The sequence below is a fragment of the Pongo abelii genome, chromosome 18 (genome assembly GCF_028885655.2).
Source record: "Pongo abelii isolate AG06213 chromosome 18, NHGRI_mPonAbe1-v2.0_pri, whole genome shotgun sequence".
Lineage (NCBI taxonomy): Eukaryota > Metazoa > Chordata > Mammalia > Primates > Hominidae > Pongo > Pongo abelii.
Window position 1 is genome coordinate 17785855 of NC_072003.2, and position 27235 is coordinate 17813089.

Here is a 27235-nt window from a genome sequence, read left to right on the forward strand (position 1 = left end):
CAAGGCAAGAAGATTGATTGAGGCCAGGAGGTTGAAGCTGCAGTGAGCTATGATCACGCCAATGCACTCCAGCCCAGACCACGACACTTAAAAAAAACAAAACAAAACACCAAAATCACCAGCCTGGCAACATGGCGAAACCCCATCTCTACTAAAAATACAAAAATTTGCCGGGCATGGTGGCGGGCGCCTATAATCCCAGCTACTTGGGAAGCTGAGGCAGGCAAATCTCTTGAATCTGGGAGGTGGAGGTTGCAGTGAGCCCAGATGCCATTGCACTCCAGCCTGGCCAACAAGAGCAAAACTCTGGCGGTGGTGGGGGACTGAGAGGGGGCGGGCGGGCAGGCAGGCACACTGACCAACTGTTTCAATTATGTCCTAAGTGCCTCCCACCTCCCGCCCCTTGAGCACCTTGAATCCTGCCCACTCCCAAACCTGGTTCCTACAGCTCCCAACAATCTTCAGACAAATCATTCTGCCCAAGGTGTCCACAGCCAAAGAAAGCCATATGGACCTCTCCAAGCCTCATCCACAGGAGCAACGTAAGCCTCCTTCACACATTATCACTATATTACAAAGAGTCACCAGCCTGGCCCACAGAGCCAGACTAAGTCTCTACAAAAAATAAAAATTAGCAGGGCATGGTGGCCTCACCTGTAGTCCCAGTTACTCAGGAGGCTGAGATGGGAAGACCATTTGAGCCTGGGAGGTTGAAGCTGCAGTGAGCCATGATTACATCACTGCACTCCAACCGGGCAACAGAGTGAGACCCTGCTGTCTCAAAAAAAAAAAAAAAAAAAAAAAAAAAAAACTCAATGACTTCTGTTGTTTGTGCCCACAACAATGGGAGAGCAGCATGTACTTGGTTTATACAACAGTCAACTATTCTGAATTTTTGATCCAGGACTCCCTGTTGTAGCATGGAGAAAGAAGGAACATTCCAATCTCTGGGTTATTTAAACAGACAGGCTGGGAGCGGTGGCTCACAGCTGTAATCCCAGCACTTCGGGAGGCTGAGGCAAGCGGATCACCTGAGGTCAGGAGTTCGAGACCAGCCTGGACAACATGGTGAAACCCCGTGTCTACTAAAAATGCAACAAAATTAGCTGGGTGTGGTGGTGTGTGTCTATAATCCCAGCTACTCGGGAGGCTAAGACAGGAGAATCGCTTGAACCCAGGAGGCGGAGGTTGCAGTGAGCAGAGATTGTGCCACTGTTCTCTAATCCGGGCGATGAACAAGACTCCGTCTCAAAAGAAACAAACAAAAAAACGAAGACAGAAGGGAGGGGGAAGACAGAGGAAAGGAAAGGGAGAGAAAAGGGAGGGGGGGAGAGAGAGATCTTGTTAATTACCAAAGGAACAGTCCAGCACACTTCTCAGTGATTCCCTGTTGCCAGCTGCAGCAATAACATCCATTACATGCTTATTCTGTGCTGGCCTCCAGGCTAAGAACACATCCTATGTTGTCTCGTTTAATTCCACTTCAAAGACATCAACACTGACACTCAATTACTTAACTAGCCCAGAGTCAACCAGCAGCAAATGATTGGGCCAAGATCAAAACCCAGCCTCCTGAGCAGGTGTCCTTAAGCAATTATGCTAACCAGCCCTAAACCATTTCAATCCAGATCACCTGCCCATTCCCGTGCTCTCTCGATTCTATTCCTGCTCTGCTTCCAAATTACTTTCCTTCACCAGACACCCAGAGCCAGGTGCGGTGCCTCATGCCTGCAATCCCAGCACTTCAGGTGGCAGAGGCACACTAGCCTAGGCAACATAGGAAGACTCCGTCTCTACAGAAAATTTAAAAACAGCCAGGCGTGGTGGCATGCACCTGTAGTCCTAGCTATGTGGGAGGCTGAGGCGGGAGGACTGCTTGAGGCCAGAAGGTTGAGGCTGCAGTAAACTATGATCATGCCACTGCACTCTAGCCCAGGCCAACGCTTTAAAAAAAAAAAAAAAAAAATCACCAGCCTGGGCAACATGGCGAAACCAAAATACAAAAATTAGCCCGGCACAGTGGTGCACAGCTGTAGTTCCAGCTACTTGGGAGGCCAAGGCGGGCAGAACACTTGAGGTCAGGAGTTTGAGAACAGCCTGGCCAACACGGTGAAACCCCCGTCTCTACCAAAAATACAAAAAATAGCTGGGTGTGGTGGCAAGTGCCTGTGGTCCCAGCTACCCGGGAGGCAGGGGAATCACTTGAGCCCGGGAGGCAGAGGTTGCAGTGAGCCAAGATTGTGCCCCTGCACTCCAGCTTGGGTGACAGAGACCCCATCTCAAAAAAAATCAAAACCGAAAACAAAACACCCATCCTAGATTCTACAAACATGAGAGAAAACACTTCCCACAAGAAAGGCGCAAGGTCTAATTTAAAAGTTAAAAATAAAAAAGGCCAACTCCTCTTTACTCAATCAAGTAAACAAAGCCATTGCTAGAAAGTCCGGATGCACCCAGGAGGGTGATATAATGGTGCCTAGGCCAGAGAGGCATGGCCAGAGCCATTGTGCAAGAAGACTCCAAAGAAAGAACAAACAGATGATTTACAGCGTTGGAAGGATGGGGAGGGTGGACCCCATCCCCGCTGCCGCCCACAGCACCCTCCCCATTTCCTGGCTGTATGCAGAGAAGTATCTGCACCCAGCAAGTAGAGGCAGACCAGGCCCTGTTCCCAGGCATGGCTCTCATCGCCTCACACCCTTTATTTGGGAACATCTCCAAATAAAACAGGATCTTAAGTCATTAACCTAAATTCAAACGCAGGCTCCAGGAGGACGCAGCGAGCGGGCTCCACCGCCTGCGTTGGCGATTCAGAGATCTCCTCGGAACCTGCGGACATGAAAACCTGTTGCTGAAATGTTGTGCTGCCATTTGGGGCTAATTCGAATAAGCTGTCAGCTGATGGGGGCATCAATAGACGCTCTGTTTGGTCCCTTAAAGGCTTTTTCATTCAACCCGTGATGAATAAGCCAGTTGTTAAGAAGTCCAGCCCAGCTGAATATATTTCTCTTAGGTGACTGACAAATACTTGCTGGTGGCAGGGTCCTCGTTATTCCAAGGTACCGTGTTTCTTCGCTGTGCTGTGCACTCTGAGTCTCCTGCATCTGACATGTGGTTGTAAACGAAGGAGTCTCTTGTAGGTTCAAGGGTTCAGTCTTTTTTTTTTTTTTGAGATGAAGTCTTGCTCTGTCGCCAGGCTGCAGTACAGTGGTGCGATCTCAGCTCACTGCAACCTCCACCTCCTAGGTTCAAGCAATTCTCCTGCCTCAGCCTCCCGAGTAGCTGGGACTACAGGTGCGCGCCACCATGCCCAGCTAATTTTTTTATTTTTAGTAGAGACGGGGTTTCACCATGTTAGCGAGGGCAGTCTCGATCTCTTGACCTCATGATCCACCCGCCTCGGTCTCCCAAAGTGCTGGCATTACAGGCATCAGCCACCACGCCAGGACCAAGGGCTCAGTCTTGAAGCAGAGAAGTACTGAGTAACTGCTTGATATTTTACTCAGGATCTATGGAGGGCCTGTTATCCTCTCCAAACTGCAGTTCATACCACTAATCTTCCTCCTACCCAGCTTTTCAACCCGCAGTCCCCTTCAATTTAGGAACTATAATCAGCCAGGCACAGTGGCTCACACCTGTAATCCCAGCACTTTGAGAGGCCGACACAGGCGGATCACTTGAACTCAGGAGTCCCAGACCAGCCTGGGCACATGAACCCCTGTCTCTACAAAAAATAACAGAAATTAGCCAGGCGTGGTGTGGCAGGTGCCTGTAATCTCAGCTACTTGGGAGGCTGAGGTGGGAGGATCACTTAAGCCTGGAAGTCAGAGGCTGCAGTGAGCTGAGATCACACCACTGCACTCCAGCCTGGGTGACAGGGGGAAACTGTCTCCAACAGCAACAACAACAACAACAACAAAAAGAACGATAATCATTTCTCATTGCGTGTAGCAGGTGTTCAGCTGTCAACAAATGGGTGAAGTGGGTCAAGTACAGGGAGAGGCAGAAATGACACTAAGCTCTCGGTGTCAGGGATACGGGGATTGGGGGAAACTCAAGAATGTGTGTTCTAAGCAACCACTACTCAGGTTTATTTTTTTATTTTAACTTTTGCTCTGTCACTCAGGCTGGAGTGCAATGGTACAATCATAGCTCACTACAGCCTCAACCTCCTGGGCTCAAGCAATCCTCCTGCCTCAGCCACTTGAGTAGCTGAGACTACAGGGGTGCACTACCATGTCCAGCGAATTTTTTATTTTTATTTTTTGTAGAGACAGAGTCTCACTATGTTGCCCAGGCTGGCCTTGAACTCCTGGTCTCGAGCAATTCTCCCTCCTCAGCCTCTCAAAGGGCTGGGATTACAGGTATGAACCACCATGCCTGGCCAGAAATCCATCTTTTTACAGGAAGCTTTACAAATTTTGATGGATGGGGGAATGTATGTAATGAAAGGCAAGTAAGTAGGGTAAATATTATTGGTAGAGCCTAGGTGGTGGGTACACAGGTATTCTCTGGAAATTCTTTCAGCCTTGTATGCTGGAAAACGTTCATGGGGAAATGCTGAACAAAAACCCCTGAAGGCTGATCAAACAACACCGATGGGGCAGATGATCTGCAGACGGCCAGCTGCACTCTGTGGGCTCCAACAGAAAGCTTCAGCTTCACTGCCCACCTTCAACGTGTCTGGGACCTCTCCTCTGCCCTGCCCCAAACCCCCATTCCATTTGTTGGTCCCACACCCTTTCCTATACATTAGTAAAGCTGGGCTTGCCAAGGTCCACCCGACACCCATTCTTGTCCACGTATGTGATGGGTACAGATCAACTCTCCTTCAGCCCCATCTCCCCAAGCACCAAGTGTCAGCGACACACATACCTACAAACACCCGCCACAAAGCCACAAAGCCTCCCTCAACCCGTGCAGTCCTTTTTTTCTTTTTTTTTTTTGAGACAGAGTTTCGCTCTTGTTGCCCAAGCTGGAGTGCAATAGGCGCAATCTCGGCTCACTGCAACCTCGGCCTCCCAGGTTCAAGTGATTCTCCTGCCTCAGCCTCCCAAGTAGCTGGGATTACAGGCACGCACAACCACACCTGGCTAATTTTGTATTTTTAGTAGAGGCAGGGTTTTATCATGTTGGTGAGGCTGGTCTCAAACTCCCAACCTCAGGTGATCTGCCCACCTCGGCCTCCTGAAGTGCTGGGATTACAGGCGTGAGCCACCGCACCCAGCCAGTCCTTTTTCTCTTGAAAGGCTCCCACATCAGAGTTCTGTGACTGAGCTCCACGTCCCCAACTGCTTCATGGCATTAGGTTTGTCTTCCCAAAGAAGGCAACCAGTACTTTCCCTTTCACCGTCCATCACACCTAGCCCTGGCCACATACAGTTTTGACTCTTCCATGAAGCAGCTTATCAGAATGTACATGGGGAGTTTAATGAGAAAAAAAAAAAACACAGACATGCCAGGGCCCCACCCAGACTTACTGAGAAATGGAATCTCAGAGCAAGGCGCGGAGATGGGGATGGGGAGAGAGGGTTCAGGCCTGTCAGATGTTTACAAAGCTGGCCTAGTGATGCTGGCTGGCAGCAGGGCTGAGAGCCAGTCTCTGGGGCACGGTGTTGACTTAGTGATCCCTTGCTGAGCCCTACAGAATGTACAGAAGGCACGGTCTTTACCTTTCAGAGCACTGGGTCTCTGGATACCTGACTATGTCTAGAGGTGCTTTTGGTTTTCACCACCTTGGAGGTGGGGGGAATGCTATTGGCATCTAGAGGGTGGAGGCCAGGGATGCTGCTAAATATCCTACAATGTGGCCAGGCGGGGTGACTCATGCTTGTAATTCCAGCACTTTGAGAGGCTGAGGCGGGCAGATCACCTGAGGTCAGAAGTTCGAGACCAGCCTGGCCAACATAGTGAAACCTCGTCTCTGCTAAAAATACAAAAATTAGCCAGGCGTGGTGGCTCACACCTGTAATCCCAGCACTTTGGGAGGCTAAGGCAGGTGGATCACAAGGTCTAGCGATTGAGACCATCCTGGAAAACATGGTGAAACCCCGTCTCTACTAAAAATACAAAAGTTAGCCGGGCGTGGTGGCATGTGCCTGTAATCTCAGCTACTCAGGAGGCTGAGGCAGGAGAATCGCTTGAACCCGGGAGGCGGAGGTTGCAGTAAGCTGGGATTACGCCACTGCACTCCAGCCTGGCAACAGAGTGAGACTCCGTTTCAAAAAAAAAAAAAAAATTAGCCAGGCATGGTGGAGGGTGCCTGTAATCCCAGCTACTCAAGAGGCTGAGGCAGGAGAATCACTTGAACCTGGGAGGCGGAGGTTGCAGTGAGGTGAGATTGTGCCACTGCACTCCAGTCTGGCAACAGAGCAAGACTCCATCTCAAAATAAAAAAATAAAAAAAAAAAAACAGGCCAGGCACGGTGGCTCACGCCTGTAATCTCAGCACTCTGGGAGGCTGAGGCAGGCAGATCACGAGGTCAGGAGATCGAGACCATCCTGCCTAACACGGTAAAACCCCGTTTCTACTAAAAATACAAAAAAATTAGCCAGGCATGGTGGCGGGCGCCTGTAGTCCCAGCTACTCGGGAGGCTGAGGCAGAAGAATGGTGTGAACCTGGGAGGCAGAGCTTGCAGTGAGCCGAGATCGTGCCACTGCACTCCAGCCTGGGCAACAGAGCATGACTCCATCTCAAAAATAAAAAACAAACCAACAAAAAACCCACAAAGCAAACCTCAGTCCCTCTCAATGGAGGATGATCCAGGCTCAAATGTCAACAGCAGCCAGGTCAAGAAACCTGCTCTGAACTGGCACAGTCCAACAGACATTTTGGTAACGAAGGAAATGTTCTACAGCCCCTCGGTCCACTAAGGAAACTCACTGGCTACACGTGGCTCCTAAGCACTTGAAATGTGGCTACTGTGACTGAGGAATTAAGTTTTTATTTTAATTTATTAAATTTCAACAGCCAAATGTAGCTAAGGGCTACAATACTGGACCTGATAATATTACTCCAGCAACACCTCCATACCCTAAAAATGTCCCCCCGGCCAGGTGGTGGCTCATGCCTGTAATCCCAGCAATTTGGGGGGCTAACGCAGGAGGACTGTTTGAGTCCAGGAGTTCAAGACCAGCCTGGGCAACATAGCGAAACCCTGTCTCTATAAAAAATACAAAAATTAACCAGGCGTTGTGCCGCATGCCTGTAATCTCAGCTATTCCCGAGGTTCAGGTGGAAGGACTTTGGTTTTTTTTTTTGAGACGGAGTCTCGCTCTGTCACCAAGCTGGAGTGCAGTGGCGCAATCTCAGCTCACTGCAACCTCCAACCATCAAGTCATTCTCCTGCCTCAGCCTCTCAAGTAGCTGGGACTACAGGCGTGCACCACCACGCCCAGCTAATGTTTGTATTTTTAGTAGAGACAGGGTTTCATCATGTTGGCCAGGATGGTCTCAATCTCTTGACCTCATGATCCGCCCACCTCAGCCTCCCAAAGTGCTGGGATTACAGGTATGCACCACCGCACCCGGCCCAGGTGGGAGGACTGCTTAAACCTGAGACGTCCAGGATGCAGTGAGCTGTAATCCAGCCACTGTACTCCAGTCTGGGCAATAGAGCAAGACCCTGTTTCAAAAAAGAAAAAAAAAAAAGTCTCCCTGCCATGTGCCCTATAAAATCGGTATAGACAACCAAGAAAGTCCATGGGAACGTGTGTGACTTGCTTCTCAAAGCTCCACCCATCATGGATCCCCTGAGGTCAGGAGTTTGAGACCAGCCTGGCCAACATAAAACCCTGTCTCTACCAAAAATACAAAATCAGCCGGGTGTGGTGGCAGGTGCGTATAATCCCAGCTACTCAGGAGGCTGAGGCAGGTGAATTACTTGAATCTGGGAGGTGGAGGTTGCAGTGAGCCAAGATGTTGTCACTGCACTCCAGCCTGGGCAACAAGAGTGAAACTCCGTCTCAAAAAAGAAAAAACAAAAAGCACCGCCCACTAGAGGCACAAAGAGTTCAAAGATCACATCTGCCCCACAGGCCCTTCCAGAGATGAGCATGGGCCTGGGGTCTGAAGTCCCTCATTGCAGGGTTCCTTCTTCCAGCCAAGCATGCCATGCCTGTGCTGGAAGCCTGTCTACACCTGAGCACACTTCCTCTCAGCCCCTCACCTTGATGGTTTCCAGCTCCATGCGAAGGCGGTTATTTTCGGACAGGAGGTCTCTGTTCCTGGTTTCAATTTGTTGCAGCTGCGTCTCCAATTCAGCTTCATATTCTCGGCTTCCCTCCTGGAATTCTCGGAGTTCCTCTTGCGTATTTTCTGCCCTACAGCAAAATTGTTAATCGTCACATAGTAATTTTTTTGAAGAGAGTCTCACTCTATCGCCCAGGCTGCAGTGCAGTGCTGCAATCTCGTCTCACTGCAACCTCTGCTTCTCGGGTTCAAGCGATTCTCCTGCCTCAGCCTCCCGAGTAGCTGGGACTACAGGCATGCAGCACCACACCCAGCTAATTTTTGTATTTTTAGTAGTGACGGGGTTTCACCATGTTGGCCAGGCTGGTCTCGAACTCCTGACTGCAAGTGATCTGCACGCCTTGGCCTCTCAAAGTGCTGGGATTACAGGTGTTAGCCACCGTGCCTGGCCAAATTCAAGGAACATTTTTAAAATATCAAGCCTAAATTACCTTTAAGTCAAACTAGAATAAAGAAAGTAGGAAGGGCTGGGTACAGTAGCTCATTAAGAATTATTTGAGGCCAGGAGTTCGAGACCAGCCAGGGCAACATAGTAAGACCTCATCTCTACAGAAATGTGTTTAAAAATCAGCCAGGCATGGTGGCACATGCCTGAAGTCCCAGCTACCTGGGAGGCTGAGGCAGGAGGATCACTTAGGGGCCCAGGGGTTGCAGTGAAATAGGGTCACACTTGTGAAGAGCCACTGCAATTCAGCCTGGATGACATAGTGAGACCCTAAAATAATTTTTATTTATTTATTTGAGATAGAGTCTTGCTCTGTCACCCAGACTGGAATGCAGAGGTGTGATCACGGGTCACTGCAGCCTCGACCTCCCAGGCTCAAGCAATTCTCCCATCTCAGCCTCCCAAGTAGCTGAGACTATAAGAACATGCCACCATGACTGCTAATTTCTGTATTTTTTGTACAGACAGGGTTATGCCATGTTGCCAGAGCTGGTCTCAAACTTCTGGGCTCAAGCGATCTGCCTACCCAAAGTGCTGGGATTACAGATGTGAGCCACTGTGCCTGGCCCTAAAATAATTTTACAATAAATGAAAGAAACTAAGGGGACCAGAATAAGGCCTCTATGTACAAATTATAAAGACCCATTAGAAATAAAAACAGTGCCAAACCAAACACACACACACACCTCCCAGATACGAGCACTGACCAAAACACGAGTTTCAAATTTTAAAATCTTTAGCAATATATTTTGCTAGGCATAGGGAAAAGCTCTTTCCCTGTGCACAAAGAACTTACCAGATGTGGCATCTAGGAACTGATAAAAACCCTTCTAGAAAATAAGATGGACACCGGGCGCGGTGGCTCACGCCTGTAATCCCAGCACTTTGGGAGGCCGAGGCAGGTGGATCACCTGAGGTTGGGAGTTCGAGGGCTGCCTGACCAACATGGAGACACCCCGTCTCTAATAAAAATACAAAATTAGCTGGGCATGGTGGCGCATGCCTGTAATCCTAGCTACTCGGGAGGCTGAGGCAGGAGAATCGATTGAACCCGGGAGGTGGAGCTTGTGGTGAGCCGAGATCATGCCATTGCACTACAGCCTGGGCAAGAAGAGTGAAACTCCGTCTCAAAAAAGAAAAGGAAATAAGACGGAAGGCCAGGCATGGTGGCTCATGCCTGTAATTCCAGAACTTTGGGAGGGTGAGACGGGCAGATCATGTGAAGCCAGGAGTTCGAGGCCAGCCTGGCCAGCATGGCAAAACCCCGTCTCTATTAAAAACACAAAAAATTAGCCAGACGTGGTGGCGTGCGCCCGTAATCCCAGCTACTCGGGAGGCTGAGGCACGAGAATTGCTTGAACCCAGGAGGTGGAGGCTGCAGTGAGCCAAGATGGCGCCACTGCACTCCAGCCTGGGCAAGAGAGTGAGAGTCTGTCTCAAAAAAAAAAAGAAGAAAAAGAAAATAAGAAAACAAAATGGAAAATAGCATAGTAGGATAATCAGGACCATAGGTCTGGAGTTCAAATTCCAGCTCTGCTACTTATTGGCTGTGTGACTGTGGGCAAGTTATCTGCCTTCACTGAGGCTCAGTTTCTTCATCTATAAAATGGGGTGCTGATAGTTTTTTCACAGGCAGTTTTGAGATAGTATAAGTTAAGCCTTTCACACTGCCTGGCACATAATAGGCCTGCAATAAATGGTTGCTGTTCTTTTTATAGAAGAAAGAGGGCTCATACCTGTAATCCCAACACTGTGGGAGGCAGAGGTGCATCGCTTGAGTCCAGGAGTTCAAGACCAGCCTGGGTAACATAGCGAGATCCCTGTTTCTACAAACCAAAAAAAAGCCTGGCCTGGTGAAGCACACCTATAGTCCCATCTACTTGGGAGGCTGAGCCAGGAGGATTGCTTAAGCCCAGGAGTTTAAGGCAGCTGTGCACTATGATCGTGCCTAGGAATAGCCACCACACTCAGCCTAGTTAACACAGCAGGACCCCATCTCAAAAAAAAAAAGGAAAAGCAGGTGAACTCGGACTGACCTCTGTTTGTAGGTCATCGCCAGATCTTTCCAATAGTTGGCTTCTTCCTCCTCGGAGCTGAAAGTCTTTCCAGAGTCCTCCATTGTGAAAACAGGGGAAGAGATCACTCTCCTTGTGGCATGGTGTCTAGGAGAGAAGGTTTCAAAATGACTACCCACCATCTGGTTAAACAGCCGATCCCCTTTAACAGAAAAAAAAAAAAAAAACTTGGCTGGGCGTGGTGGCTCACGCCTGGAATCCCACCACTTTGGGAGGATGAGGCGGGCGGATCACGAGGTCAGGAAATCGAGACCACCCTGGCTAACACGGCGAAACCCCGTCTCTACTAAAAATACAAAAAATTAGCCGGGCGCGGTGGCGGGCGCCGGTAGTCCCAGCTACTCGGGAGGCTGAGGCAGGAGAATAGTGTGAACCCAGGAGGTAGAGCTTGCAGTGAGCCGAGATGGTGCCACTGCACTCCAGCCTGGGCGACAGAGTGACACTCTGTCTGAAAAAATAAATAAATAAATAAATAAATAAATAAATAAACTTTATGCTGGGTTAAATGATTAAATACTGCCAAAAATCTGAAGCTAAACACAAACAAAAGACAATCCACTCACCTGTTATATTCCCTGCGTTAACATCAAGACTCATGGACCTCCCTATGCAAATATTTATTGAGCACCTACTAAAGGACCTAGGGAGCCACATAAAATGTCTCCAAGATGCCTGCCTTCCCTAAAAGGGCCTCACGGTCTGGTGGAGGGAGTGGGCGAGTGGGGGCTGGAATGGAAATTACACATAAAATAATTATTATAATTATTATTTGAGACAGAATCTTGCTCTATCACCCAGGCTGGAGTGCAGTGGCGTGATCTCAGCTCACTGCAACCTCTGCCTCCTGGGTTCAAATGATTCTTGTGCCTCAGCCTTCCGAGCAACTGGGATTACAGGCATGTGCCACCACACCTGGCTAATTTTTTTATTTTTAGTAGAGACAGGGTTTCGCCATGTTGGCCAGGCTGGTCTCAAACTCCTGACCTCAAGTGAACCACCCACCTCAGCCTCCCAAAGTGCTGGCATTAGAGGCGTGAACCACCACACCCAACCCCATGTCAATTATGATAAAACTATGTGCCTAGTATAGCCACAGAAATGTGCACAGGATTTTGACATGCAATAAGTAGCTTATATCTGAGTATACACATTGGTGTGTTTTGAAATATGTATGCACCTAAAAATACATTTCTATCAGTGCCTAGGATATTTAAGAAGTTCCAAACTCAACCTGAGAGTCAAGGAGGGCTTCCTAGAAGAGGTGGCACACGAGGAGCACGTGAAAGAATATGAAAGAGCCAGGTGCAGTGGCTCACGCCTGTAATCCCAGCACATTGGGAGGCTGAGGAAGGCAGATCATGAGGTCAGGAGTTCGAGACCAACCTGGCCAATATGGTGAAACTCCGTCTCTACTAAAAAAAAAATACAAAAATTAGCTGGGCGTGGTGGCGGGCACCCGTACTCCCAGCGACTCAGGAGACTGAGGCAGGAGAATCGCTTGAACCTGGGAGGTGGAGGTTGCAGTGAGCCGAGATCGTGCCGCTGCACTCCAGACTGGGCGACAGAATGAGACTCCATCTCAAAAAAAGAATATGAAAGAACTGGAAGGCAATGGTAATTGAGCAGGGGAAGAAGGAATGAGGAGAAACAGCCAGGCACTTGTAGGGGAGCTAGAGGGAGTCTGGTAGGCCTGGGTTGAAAGGTGAGGAGTGGAAGGGAACCTGGACAGACTGAAATAAAGGGGCTAAGTCACAGATGGCTTTTGCAAGATGTTAAGAAACTTAGTGGCAATGGGAAACCATTGGAAGAAGTTAAGGAAGACAGTGATGTGATATGATGGGCTCTCCTGCTTAAAAAGCTGGTCCTGGTGGCCATGGACAGGCAGAGGAAGGACAAGGCCTAAGATGGGGAGCTCCTGCAGCAATGCAAGAAAGAAAGGAAGGTGGAGTCCAGGTGCAGTGGCTCATGCCTGTAATCCCAGCACTTTGACAGGCCAAGGTAGGCAAATCGCTTGAGCCCAGGAGTTTGAGACCAGCCTGGGTAATATGAAGAAACCCTGTCTCTACTAAAAATAGAAAAATATCAGCCAGCTGTGGTGGCACATGCCTGTGTTCCCAGCTACTCAGGAGGCTGAGATGGGAGGATCACCTGAGCACAGCAGGCAGAGGTTGCAGTGAGCCAAGATAGTGCCATTGCACTACAGCCTGGGTGATGAAGTGAGATCCTATTTAAAAAAGAAAAGAGAGCCGGGCATGGTGGCTCATGCCTGTAATCCCAGCACTTTGGGAGGCTGAGGCAGGCGGATCATGAGGTCAGGAGTTCAAGACCATCCTGTCTAACACGGTGAAACCCTGTCTCTACTAAAAATACAAAAAAATTAGCTGGGCATGGTGGCAGGTGCCTGTAGTCCCAGCTACTCGGGAGGCTGAGGCAGGAGAATGGCGTGAACCTGGGAGGTAGAGCTTGCAGTGAGCCGAGATCACACCACTGCACTCAAGCCTGGGTGACAAAGCAAGACTCCATCTCAAAAAAAAAAAAAAAGAAAAGAAAAGAAAAGAGAAAGGAAGGTGGCCTAAATTAGAAAGTGAGAATAGGCCAGGTATAGTGGCTCACACGTATAATCCCAGCACTATGGGAGGCCAAGGCAAGAGGACCACTTGGGGCCAGGAGTTCAAGACCAGCCTGGGCAACACAGCAAGACCCTACCTTGACAAAAAAACTTTTTAAAAAATTAGACTGGTGTGGTGCAACACATCTGTAGTCCTAGCTACTCTGGAGGCTGAGGAAGGAGAATCATGTGAGTCCAGGAGTTTGAGGCTGCAGTAAGCTATGATCACGTTACTGCACTCCAGCCTGGGCAAGAGAGTGAGACCTTGTCTAAAAAAAAAGAAAGTAGGAATGAAGATGGAGGGGACAGAAATGGACTCCAAAAATATCCAGAAGGCAAACTTACCAGAACTTGATGAATTATGACTTTTGGGGGCAGAGGAGAGAGAAAAAGGAGGTGAGGACATCTTCTGGGGCTCTATCTTAGGTAGTTGTCTGCCACCACCATCCCCATCACCAGAGATAAAGACTTCCAGAAGGTGGCTGGGTGCAGTGCCTCACATCTGTAACCCCAGCATATTGGGAGGCCAAAGCAGGTGGAATGCTTGAGCCCAGGAGTTCCAGACCAGCCTGGGTAACCTGGTGAGACCCTATCTCTACAAAAAATACAAAAACTAGCTGGGCATGGTGGTGTGTCTGTAGTTCCAGCTACTCGAGAGGATGAGAGGCAAGGAGAGGTCGAGTCTGCAGTGACCCATGACCATGCCACTGTACTCCAGCCTGGGCAACAGAGCAAGATCCCATCTCAAAAAAAAAAAAAAAAAAAAGGACTATCAAAAGGAAAACTCGGCAGGGCGCAGTGGCTCACGCCTGTAATCCCAGCACTTTGGGAGGCCAAGGCAGGCGGATCACGAGGTCAGGAGATCAAGACCATTCTGGCTAACATGGTGAAACCCTGTCTCTATTAAAAATACAAAAAATTATCCAGGCGTGGTGGCAGGCACCTGTAGTCCCAGCTACTCAGGAGGCTGAGGCAGGAGAACGGCTTGAACCCGGGAGGCGGAGCTTGCAGTGAGCCGAGATGGTGCCACTGCACTCCAGCCTAGGCGACAGAGCGAGACTCAAAAAAAAAAAAAAAAAAAAAACTCTTGGGTAGGTGGGTGGGTTAAGGAGAGATAACAAACCCAAACCCAGTCTCAGACATTCACAGCTTGACATGTCCATGACACACCAAGATGCAATATCGGAGCTGAAACTCAGGGTTGAAATTGGGTCAACAATATCCATTTGAAAGCCATGCGTCTGTAGCTGTTTTTTCTCTTTTCCTCGTGACAATGAGAGAATCTCCTAGGGACTGTGTATGGAACAGTGAAGAATGCCAATATTGGAAAGGTGGGCAGTTTAAGAAATGGTAACCGAAGGAGGCAGAGAAGAAACAGAGTTAGAGAGATGAGGAGTGAGAGAAATGAGAATCAGGAAGACTGTGCTGACCTGGGAGTGGGCGGTTTCAAGGGAAAAAAGGGAAACATTCCAGTGTCACAAGGATGCAACAGAGAAGCAGGGAAGATAAGGGCTGGAAAATATCCACGAGGCTGAGCGAAAGTCGGTCACTGGTGGTGTGAGCAAGAAGAGTTTCTACACAGTGGAGGAGGAAAGACGAAGAACTGAGCGCAGGAGTAACTGGGAGGTGAAAAAGAGGAAGGAGATGGAATTCTGGAGAATTACCTAAAAGAAGACGAAATAAATTAGCCAGCAGGTAGAGGATGTGGGTCGTAAGGGCCTTGGCTCTCAGGACTTTGAGCTGTTTCACAGCAGAGGTGAGGGAAGCAATTTTTTTTTTTTTTTTAAGAGATAGGGTCTCAATCTGTCATCCCAGCTGGAGCGCAGTGACACAATCATAGCTCACTGCACCCTTGAACTCCTAGGCGGCAGTGATCCTCCTGCCTCAGCCTCCTGACTAGCTGGGACTACAGGTGTACGCCACTACGCCCAGCTAATTTTTTTTTAAGAGATGGGGTCTTACTATGTTGCCTAGGCTGGTCTCAAATTCCTGGGCTCAAGCGATTCTCCTGCCTTGTACTCCCAAAGCACTGGGTTTCTAGGTGTGAGCCACCACACCCAGCAAGAAAGCAGACTTCTATTAACAGTTGGGCTAATGGTTTGTATACTCCCTGTTGATAGAGCCTGTCTGATGTAATCACCTATTTTCTGAATTTATTTGAGGCTCTGAGCTTGTCAAAAGGGCATGAGGAATCCAAATAAGATTGTGTCCAGGCCAGACTCAGTGGCTCGCGCCTGTAATTCCAGCACTTTGGGAGGCTGAGGCGGGCAGATCACAAGGTCAGGAGTTTGAGACTAGCCTGGCCAATATGGTGAAACCCCATCTCTACTAAAAATACAAAAATTAGGCGGGTGCAGTGGTGGGTACCTGTAGTCCCAGCTACTTGGGCGGCTACGGCAGGAGAATCGCTTGAACCCAGGAGATGGAGGTTGCAGTGAGCCGAGATCATGCCAATGCACTCCAGCCTGAGCGACAGAGCGAGACTTCGTCTCAAAAAAAAAAAAAAAAAAAAAAGATTGTGTCCAAGGCCGGGCGCAGTGGCTCACACCTGTAATCCCAACACTTTGGAAGGCCAAGGCAGGTGAATCACCTGAGCTCAGGAGTTCGAAACCAGCCTGGCCAACATAGTGAAACCCGGTCTCTACTAAAAATATAAAAATTAGCCAGGCATGGTGGTGTGTGCCTGTAATCTCCACTACTCAGGAGACTGAGGCGGGAGAATCACTTGAACCTAGAAGGCAGAGGTTGTTGTGAGCCAAGATTGCACCACTGTACTCCAGCCTGGGCGACAGAGTGAGACTCCCTCTCAAAAAAAAAAAAAGATTGTGTCCAAGGTCCCTTCCTTCCCTCAAGAGAACTCAGAGGCTGGTGTGTATCCCTGGGGACAAAAGAATGAGCAAAAACCATCACTTTCTAAGATATAACCAACAAGCTATAATTTTGGCTAAAACATGAAATCATTAGGCTAAACATGTAAGTGTCAACACAGACACCACCACTAACTTCTGGTGGAAGTTAGTGAGCCTCACCCACGTTGAGCCAATGACAGAGGTGGGCCTAATTCACGCAGAACCAGGAAATGCACAATTGTACCTAGATTCAAGCACAAAACTTACCGATAACTCTGCATTTGTTGGGACCCATATTCACATCCTTTCTCCCTCCTACTTTTTCAATCCTTTCCCTCATTCAGAGAAAACATGCTATTTCCCGACCCACCCATCCCTCTGGGAAGCAGATTCTCTGAAAGTTTGATCAAGGCAGAAAGGCGAAATGTTATACAAAGCCAGCCAGACGTGGTGGCTCATGCCTGTAATCCCAGCACTTTGGGAGGCTGAGGCAGGCAGATGACTTGAGGTCAGGAGTTCAAGACAAGCCTGGCCAACATGGTAAAATCCTGTCTCCACTAAAAATACAAAAATTAACTGGGTGTGGTGGCAGGAACCTATCATCCCAACTACTCTGGAGGCAAAGGCACAAGAATCGCTTGAACCCAGGAGGCAGAGGTTGCAGTGAGCCACGAGCATACCACTGCACTCCAGCCTGGGCAACAGAGCAAGACTCCATTTCAAAAACAAACAAACAAAAAATAAATAAATGTCATACAAAGCTAATGATTTGTAGTTTTTTCTGTTTGTTTTTTCCAGACGTGCATTCATTTTTCCATCCTCTGTGACAGCACAATATTCCCTTGGGAGAATACCCTACTCATTTCATGAGTTCAGAGGGATCTGACATCATCCTCTGCATCTGGGAAGAGGCATATACCTACTCATGTCCTTAGTGATCAGCTCACAGGTGGGCCTAACCTACCATGAGCCAGTGATAGAGGTGGGCCTAATTCATGCAGAACCAATGACAGGGTGAGCCTCACCCATATTGAGCCAATGACAGAGGTGGGCCTAATTCACGCAGAACCAATGATAGGGTGAGCCTAACCCATGCTCAGCCAATGACAGAGATGGGCCTAATTCACACAGAACCAATGATAGGGTGAGCTTAACCCCCATGCTCAGCCAGTGACAGGTATGGATCTAACCCATGCTGAGCCAATGACTGGCTTAAGGATGGGCCTAACCCATACTGAGCCAGTGAGGGCCCAGGTCCAGACCTTTTGCACAGCTGTCAAAAATGAAACTCTCTTTCCACTAGGTTTGGTAAGGTAAGCCTGAAGCTGGAGGTAAGCCTGAAACTGCCGGTGGTCATCTTGCTATCACAAGGGAGAGCCTGCCTGAGAGTGAAGCCAAAACAGAGGAAAGCAGGGCCAAGGGATGGAGAGCCTGGGTCCTGACAATATCATTTTAACACCTAGATGCAGCCACACCTGATTTAAGGTTATGAGATAATCAATTCCTTGTCTTGGTTATACCAGTTGGGGTTAGATTTCTGCCACACAGGAATCCTAATGAATGTATGGAGTCAATGACCTTACTTGCTCAAAGTCAAAAGGGTAGAGTGGTGCCTGGCACAATGGCTCATGCCTGTAATCCCAGCCCTTTGTGAGGCCGAGGCAGACAGATCACTTGAGTTCAGGAGTTTGAGACCAGCCTGGGCAACATGGTGAAACCCCGTGTCTACTAAAAAAACAAAAACAAAAATTAAACGGGCACGGCGGTGCGCGCCTGTAGTCCCAGCTATTCAGAAGGCTGAAGCAGGGAAAATCACTTAAGACTGAGAAGCGGAGGCTCACTGCACTCCAGCCTTCCAGCCTGGGCGACAGAACAAGACCCCATCTCAAAAAAATAAAAAGGGGGTAGAGTGTTAATAGCAGTCATTAACAAGGCCAGGAGCAGCATAAACCTAGGCCAAGGAGTCCCTGCTCAAGCCATAAGCTCTAGTGAGCCCAGATCTCATGTAATATGTAGTCATCAAACCAATTCTATAGCAACAATAGCCCAGGGCCAAGGCATCTATCAATGAGCACTGTGTGGCCATTAAGACATTGGTGGCTGGGTGCATTGGCTCATGCCTGTAATCCCAACACTTTGGGAAGCCAAGGCGGGTGGTTCATCTGACATCAGGAGTTCGAGACCAGCCTGGCCAACATGGTGAAACTCCATCTCTACTAAAAATACAAGAAATTAGCCAGGTGTGGCGGCAGGCAACTGTAATCCCAGCTACTTGGGAGACTGAGGCAGGAGAATCGCTTGAACCCAGGAGGTGGAGGTTGCAGTGAGCCAAGATCGCGCCATTGCACTCCAACCTGGAGGACAAGAGTGAAACTCTGCCTCAAAAAAAAAAAAAAAAAAGACGTTGGTGATCCTGTTGAGGGCAGTCTCAGTCCCATGGTATGGAAGGTTGTTAGCATACAATAAAGTGTGCAAGTGAGGAACCAGGAACAACAAAAGCAGACTGACTCCTCCTGAGGTTTGGAAAAAGATGTGCAAGATCCAGTGTGATCAGGCCCCTGCATAGTTTTCTACACATTTCCTACCCTACCACCTCTCATTCACTTATGTCCCAGCCACACTGCCTTCTTTCTCTTCCTTCAACACCCAAGCCTGGCAGGGTACGGTGGCTCATGCCTGTAATCCCGATACTTTGGGAGGCCATGGTGGATAGATCACCTGAAGCCAGGAGTTCGAGACCAGCCTGGCCAACATGGTGAAACCCCATCTCTGCTAAAAATACAAAAATTAGCTGGGCATGGTGGTGCATGCCTGTAATCCCATTTACTCAGGAGGCTGAAACAGAAGAATCTCTTGAATCCAGGAGGCGGAGGTTCCAGTGAGCAGAGATCCTGCCACTGCACTCCAGCCTGGGTGACAGAGCAAGACTCCGCCTCAAAAAAAGAGAAGAGTAATAATAATAATAATAATAAAAGAAAAGAGCTTCTTAAAACACTGTTATCTTGGCCAGGAAGGTTTAAAAACTTAATCCTCAGGAAAGAAATGAATCCGAGATGTTTTAGGAGGTGCTAGGTCTATTGTGGGGCGGGTTCTAATTACAACGGGCCAATGGGAGGGATCTCGTTTTGGATTTCAAGGACTGAGGAGAAACTAAGCAGAGAACTGGATTTATATCACAGCCTGCAAAATCTTTCACTCCAACCAAGAGACAAAAACCACAGGAACAGCATTTCAACCAAAACCTCTTACATTTTAAAAGCAATCCTTAAGGAAGAGAGATGCTGGAGGCAAAGAAGGAAGAAGTAACAGCTGCACTTCACTTTATCATAAAACAGCAATCTTAAAAGTATAAGATTTTTGCCTTTGCCATTCAAAGATGTCAGAGAGGCCGGGCACGATGGCTCATGCCTGTAATCCCAGCACTTTGGCAGAATGAGGTGGGCAGATTGCTTGAGCCCAGGAGTTTGAGACCAGCACAAGGTGAAACCCCATCTCTACTAAAAATACACAAATCAGCAGGGCGTCACGATGCACGCCTGTAGTCCCAGCACTTTGGGAGGCCGAGGCAGGTGGATTGCTTGAGCCCAGGAGTTTGAGACCAGCCTAGGCAACGTGGTGAAACCCCATCTCTACTAGAAACACAAAAATTAGCCAGGCGTGGTGGAGCGCACCTATAATCCCAGCTACTTGGGTGGCTGAGGCACAAGAATTGCTTGAACCCAGAGGCAGAGGTTGCAGTGAGCAGAGATTGTACCACTGCACTCCAGCCTGGGCACAAGAGCAAGACTTTGTCTCAAAAAATAAATAAATAAACAACATGAAAACATCAGAAAGTTCTATTGCACTACTGTCTGTGGCAGAAAGCAGGCAAGATGACTTGGCAAGGGTTCTTATTTTATCAGCATTAACTACTGAATTTGACCTTCTGTTTGCTGTGTGCTAGACATTTCAAAAATTGTTTGCAAACATTATCCTCTCTAAGCTGTGCGACTGTAAGAGATGGCTAAACATGACAACCACTCTGTTTCTTGGAAGCAGAAACACCCTATGCCTTGGCCATCTCTAAACGTGCATGTGACCAGCAGAGGCAAACTAGATCCAAGTTCAAGGGGTCTTTGCATTCAAGTCCAAGGCTTCCCAGGGGTTGCAAACTGATTGACTGCAGATCAGATTCACTTGTTTCATTTGGTCCACAGTCTTTTTTTTTTTTTTTTTTTTTTTGAGTCGGAATCTCTTTCTCTGTTGCCCAGGCTGGAGTGCAGTGGTGTGATCGCAGCTCACTGCAACCTCCGCCTCGCAGGTTCAAGCGATTCTCCTACCTCAGCCTCCCTAGTAGCTCAGATTACAGGCGCACACCACCACGCCTGGCTAATTTTTTGTATTTTTAGGAGAGACGGGGTTTCGCCATGTTGGCCAGGCTGGTCTCGAACTCCTGACCTCAGGTGATCTGCCCACCTAAGCCTCCCAAAGTGCTGGGATTACAGGTGTGAGCCATCGCGCCCGGCCCTCACATAGTGTTTTAAAAGGCACTGTAATAGGCAAGTGTTAATGCCTGGTCTCAATATATACAACTTTACACCTGCTGTCTTAAAAATGGATCCCACATGCATTTATTTCATCTGCGTGCCACTAACCTGCGTTCTTAATACACCACCACACCATCATGCCCCAGCAGCTCTGTGGACAAATCTGATGGGATCATGCAAGGAACATGACAAACTAGGACCCAGTGGTACAAAAAGAATCTATTTTGCACGACACAGATCTATGCCTCCTTCAAAAATTTGTTTCCGGCCGGGTGTGGTGGCTCACGCCTGTAATCCCAGCACTTTGGGGGAGGGTAAGGCAGGCAGATCACTTAAGCTCAGGAGTTAGAGACCAGCCTGGGCAACATGGTGAAAATCCCATCTCTACCAAAAATACAAAAAACTAGCCAGGTGTGGTGATGCACACCTGTGGTCCCAGCTACTCAGAAGGCTGAGGTGGGAGGATCACTTGAGCATGGGAGGCAGTGGTTGCAGTGAGCTGAGATCACCCCACAGCACTCCAGCCTGTGTGACAGAGTGAGACCCCGTCTCAAAAAAAAAAAAAAAATTGTTTCCACATGCTTTTGCATGTTTTACATGATTAAAGCTAACAAAAAAGTCTGAAAATACACTCGAGACACACACCTCTGATTTTAAAACTCTGGAAAAAAGCAAAGCAATCTCTTTCAGCTTTCCTCTGAGAGAAGAAAGCCAGCACTGCTAGTCAGGAGCAATAAACATACAGAAACCATCAATAATTAACTCAACACCCTTCTCCATCCCCACTCTGTATTCTTCCCAATCAAAACAAACAGAAGAGCAGGAGGGAAGAGAAAGAAGCTGCCAAATGTCCACACATGCTCCGACAGCCAGGACGCAGGCTTTGCATTTTGCAGAAGTGACATCACTGGGGCAACATCAGTCAAGAGTCAGCAAGCCTGGCTTCTGTCTTTGTGCTTTCCAAGTTTATAATGATCAACCTACAAAAATACTTAGGCAGGCAAGGACCCATGTTCAAAGATGCACACCATCATTCACTAATGTCGAAAACTGGAAACCTCAATGTCAACAGAGGACTGAATGGAAAACGATGCAGTTGTTAAGAACTGTATGTACTAATATGGAAGAAAGCTCAGGATATGTTAAAAATGGGTGCCCATTTTTGTTTATTTCCCTGTCTCTGTACGCAGAATAGAAAAGGGTCTGGAGGATGCACCAGAATGGGGGTAAAGCAAGCCCTGTGGATTTGTACCTGACAACTTGCTTTAAGGTAAACTACATACACATATATACAGTAAGCATAGATCGCTTTAGAGATTTTAAAAAGCTTAGGCCAGGCGTCGTGGCTCTCTCCCACCCCGGCACTTTGGGAGGCTGAGGCGGAAGGATCTCTTGAGCCCAGGAGTTCGAGACCAGCCTGGGCAACATAGTGAGACCCCCATCTCTACAAAAAATTTTAAAAATTAGCCAAGCATGGTGGCATGAGCTTTTAGTCCCAGCTATTTGGGAGGCTCAGGCAAGAGGATTGCTTGAGCCTGAGAGGTCGAGACTGCAGTGAGCTGTGATTGCATCACTGTGTTCCAGCTTGGGCGACAGAGTAAGATCCCGTCTCAAAAAACAAACAAACAAAAACTTGGACAAAAAGTAACACAGCTATTGTTCCAGGATAATTTTATTCTACTGAACCAAGTGCCACGGAAAGAATTTTTCCTACTGTGGTTTTGCCTCCTCCATCCCTTTTCAAACATTTCTTGAATACCTACTAAGTGCTGGGCACTGCTGAAGGAGGCAGACAAAAAGCACCTACATCCATTGCACGAGGTGCACATGTAGTAGTAGCTGCAGGCACAAACTTTCTGTACACAGGAATGCTCATGTTAGGAAATTACCTTGTGAGGAAAAGGAGTGTCATTTCTCAGCTCACACATTCTAAGGCAAAAGAACACACTTTGGGCTGCGTGCAGTGGCTCATGCCTGTAAGTAATCTCAGCACTGTGGGAGGCCCAGGCAGGAGGACTGCTTGAGCCCAGGAATTTGAGACCAGCCTGGGCAACAAAGCAAGATTCTGCCTCTACATCGAAAAAAATAATAATGATAGGGTCGGGTGCAGTGGCTCATGCGTGTAATCCCAACACTATGGGAGGCTGAGGCGGGGAGATCACGAGGTCAGAAGTTTGAGACCAGCCTGGCCAATATGGTGAAACCCCATCTCTACTAAGAATTAGCCGGGCATGGTGGCACGCACCTGTAAACCCAGCTACTCAGGAGGGTGAGGCAGAAGAATCGCTTGAACCCAGAGGGCTGAGGTTGCAGTGAGCCGAGATCATGCCACTGCACTCCAGCCTGGACAATACAGCAAGACTCCGTCTCAAAATAAATAAATAAAATAATAAATAACACACTTTGGAAACAAAAATAAGTCAAGTTAATAAACTGTTATCCAACATGGGATAAAACATATGAATCAAAGGTCCCTGAGACTTCAGCGGCACAGATCATCTGCATTTAATCCTACACAAAACACACACTAAGAGGAAAGGCTCAAAATGGGTTGTAGGCCGGCACAGTGGCTCACACCTGTAATCCCAGCACTTTGGGAGGTCAAGGTGGGCAGATCACGAAGTCAGGAAATCGAGACCATCCTGGCTAACACGGTGAAACCCCATCTCTACTAAAAATACAAAAAATTAGCCAGCCGTGGTGGCACGCACCTGTAGTCCCAGCTACTCTGGAGGCTGAGGCAGGAGAATCGCTTGAACCCGGGAAGCGGAGGTTGCAGTGAGCCAAGATGGCACCACTGTACTCCAACCTGGGCGAGAGTGAGACTCTGTCTCAAAAAAACAAAAAACAAAAAACAAAAAACAGGTTGTATACCAACGAGGTGATGGAGGCTGGGGTGGTCGGGTAACAAGAGGCTTTGGGAGTAGCTGGGATCTAATTAATCTTCAAAACACCCGACCCATGTCCTAAAATGTCATCCTATCCTAGAATACACTCTAACAAAACTAAAAATGATGAACCTGCCTAGGTCGTGCTGCAAAGGCCTTTTCTTTAGAAAGTTAAAAGGGGTCTGAGGCTCAAAGTAGAAATTAAGAGGCACAACCTGGTAGTAACCACGGACAAAGCAATCAAGGAAGCTCAGGCCCTCAGGAGGCAGAAAGCCTGAGATGGCTCGGAGAAGATAAAGTCGCCTCCCCAAAAGCGGTGTCAAGGTGACAGCGGGGTTTCCCAGGACCTCAGAGAATCAGGTCCTCAGTGAGCCCAGCCATCACTCAAGCTGCGGAATAAGCATTTTCGTCCTTTACCCAATCCCTCCCCAGTGTGCTGTCAGAAGAAACCTGAACCGTCCTGCGGCAGACGGGAGCAAAGTGGAGAGGAGACTGCCCCAAACGTGTTCCCGGAGGGAGGGAGCGGTGTGGGTTTTTGGAAAGAGGCCTGCAGGGGCGGGACAGTGGGTGTGAGGGCAGGGGCAGCGCTGCAATCGGGGGGTCTGGGGTCGCAAAGAAGGGGGTGGCAGGATGGAGGGATAGGAGAGAGAGAAAAGAAACGAGGGGCATCTAGGAGAGAAGTATGGGGAGGGAGGAAGAGGAGAAAGAGGATAGAGCCTGGCAGCGGGGTTTGGGGACGGGCAAGGCTGAACCACCCAGGAAGTCCCGGAAGGAAGAGAGGGCAACGGGGTGGGAGACCAAGGCAGAAAGAGAAACAAAGTTGCCAAGGTCGAGGGGCGGGCGCGAGGAACGCACCGGTGGCAAGGCACTCAGTGCCTAACTTTTCAGGACGGGAGGCTCCAGGGAGGCGGGATTTTGGAGCCCGGGGACCAGGGGAGTCCAGGCGGCCGGGAAGCGACGCGCAAGCGAGAGGCGTAGGGGTCCCTGCCAGGCGGTGGCCTGGGGTCCTGGGATCCTGGGGCGGGGCAGAGGAGCTTTTCAGCCGCGGTGGAGGTCCCCGGACAGCCACCCCGACCCCAGCCCCGCGCAGCGCCGCACTTACCCAAGCAGGGCCGGCGAGGACAAGGCGGCGGCGGCGGCGGCGGCAGCAGCGGCTGCGAGGGGCGGTGCGGTCCCCGCCCCCCGGACCCCGCCCCCGCCCCCGCCCCGGAGCCTGCGGCCGGCACCTCCCATTGGCTGCTGCTCTACGGTACCGCGTCCGCCTCGGCCAATCAGTGCAGAGCAGCGTCGTTTGGAAACTTTTTTCCCAGGCCGGGCGCGGCGCGGCCACGCGGCGAAGGCTCCTGGCCGGCGGGGGCTTGGGAGGCGCCGGCTGCCGGGCGCTAGGATGCGGCGGGCGGGCCTTGGAGATGCTGCAGGACGCTGCCTGGACAACCGGGAAACGGGTTTGGGCTTGCGGGCCGCGCATTTCAGGAAAATACGCCGGCCTCTCCTTCACTTCGATTGCATTTTCCCATTCTTGCACTTTCTCCAAATCAGAAGGAAAGACAAAGATTCAGGCCCACTGAAGCTAGCAGTGCCCCGTGCCCTTCCTACTCCTTTACACCAAAAGTAGACTCTTCAGCATCATTATCTTCTCCAGAAGCAGGAGAACGTAGTGCACCAGAATTTGGTCATAAGCTTGGCTTTGAGTCCTAGCCCTGCCCCTTACTAACTGTGTGATCTTGGGAAAGTTGTTTAGCCTCTATGACTCCATTTCCCCATCTATAAAACGCCATTATAGGTCTGGCGCGGTGGTCACGCCTGTAATCCCAGCACTTTGGGAGGCCAAGGCAGGTGGATCACGAGGTCAGGAGTTCAAGACCAGCCTGGCCAACATGGTGAAACCCCGTCTCTACTAAAGATAACAAAAAATTAGCCGGATGTGGTGGCGCGCACCTGTAATCCCAGCTACTCAGGAGGCTAAGGCAGGAGAATCACGGGAAACCGAGAGGTGGAGGTTGCAGTGGGCCGAGATCACACCACTGCACTCTAGCCTAGGCGACAGGGCAAGACTCCGTCTTAAAGAACAAACAAACAAAAAAACGACATTATGCAGAGGACTAAATGATTTAACAGCATTTGTAAAAACGTTTAGAACAGAAACTTGAACATAGTAAGTATAATATATGTATTTGTTAAATGATCTTGATTTTGTTTATTTATTTATTTTGAGATGAAGTTTCCCTCTGTCTCCTAGGCTGGAATGCAGTGGCGTGATTTCCACTCACTGCAACCTCCGCCTTCTGAGTTCAAGCAATTCTCCTGCTTCAGCCTCCCGAGTAGCTGGGATTACAGGCCCGCATCACCACACCCGGCTAATTTTTATATTTTTAGTAGAGACGGGATTTCACCATGTTGGCCAGGCTGCTCTCCAATCCCTGTCCTCAGGTGATCCACCCACCTCGGCCTCCCAAGTGCTGGGATTACAGGCCTGAGCCACCGCACACTGCCTGAAGATCATGATTTTTAAATGGCTGTGTGTGCCAGGCACAATTCTCACAGCAACCCTAATGGTTCACTAACAAATTAAAATTAAAAAATAATTTTTTCTTTTTTTTTTTTTTTTTTGAGACGGAGTTTCCCTCTTGTTGCCCAGGCTGGAGTGCAATGGTGCGATCTCGGCTCACTGCAACCTCTGCCTCCGATATTCAAGCGATTTTCTTGCCTCAGTCTCCCTAGTAGCTGGGATTACAGCGCCCACCACCATGCCCAGCTAATTTTTTGTATTTTTAGTAGAGACACGGTTTCACTATGTTGGCCAGGCTGTTCTCAAACTCCTGATCTCAGGCAATACACCTCACTCTCCCAAAGTGCTGGGATTACAGGCATGAGCCATGTAACTCAGAAGGCAGAGGTTGCAGTGAGTGGAGATCATGCCACTGCATTCCAGCTTGGGAGACAGAGGGAGACTTCATCTCAAAATAAATAAATAAATAAAATCAAGCCACCATGCTTGGCTGGAATTTTTTTTCATTATTTTCTTCTAAAACATCCTGTCATAACATGTTCATTAACAAATATCGAACATTCTGGTTAGTGGGTACAAAAATAGAATGAATAAGATCTAGTATTTGGGAGCACAGCAGGGTGACTACAGTCCACAACAATGTATTGTACATTTTAAAATAACTAAAGGAGTATAATTGGAGTGCTTGTAACACAAAGAAAGGATAAATGCTTGAGGTGATGGACACCCATTTACCCTGATGTGATTATGATGCATTGCATGCCTGTATCAAAATATCTCATGTACCCCATAAATATAAACACCTACAGTATACCCATAAAAACTAAAAATATATATATTATTATCCAGAATTTTTGTTTTTTTTTTGAGACAGAGTCTCACCCTCTGACATAGGCTGGAGTGCAGTGGCATAATCAAAGCTCACTGCATCCTGGACCTCCTAGGCTCAAGCTATCCTCCCACCTCATCCTCCGGCGTAGCTGGGACCACAGGTGTGCACCACCACGCCCAGCTAATTTTTACATTTTTTTGTAGAGACGTGGATCTCACTATGTTGCCCAGGTTGGTCTTGAACTCCTGGGC

General features: G+C 48.8%; 1 protein-coding gene across 16 annotated transcripts in view; it reads right to left on the reverse strand.

The window, feature by feature from the left end:
- NDE1 (nudE neurodevelopment protein 1) overlaps positions 1-27235 on the reverse strand; it is a 92408-nt gene that overhangs the window by 60628 nt on the left and 4545 nt on the right. For 9 of the 16 annotated variants that reach the window (XM_054533529.1, XM_054533533.1, XM_054533524.1 and 6 more), the window contains exons 2-3: positions 10734-10859; positions 8170-8323 (exon numbers count right to left, since the gene is read on the reverse strand). In XM_054533529.1, coding sequence (XP_054389504.1) covers positions 8170-8323; positions 10734-10859 — 280 coding nt within the window. Of the gene's footprint in view, positions 1-8169; positions 8324-10733; positions 10860-23000; positions 23094-24745; positions 24837-27235 lie in introns of those variants that run through there. The other 7 variants (XM_054533536.2, XM_054533535.2, XM_054533534.2 and 4 more) reach the window with 4 other exon arrangements.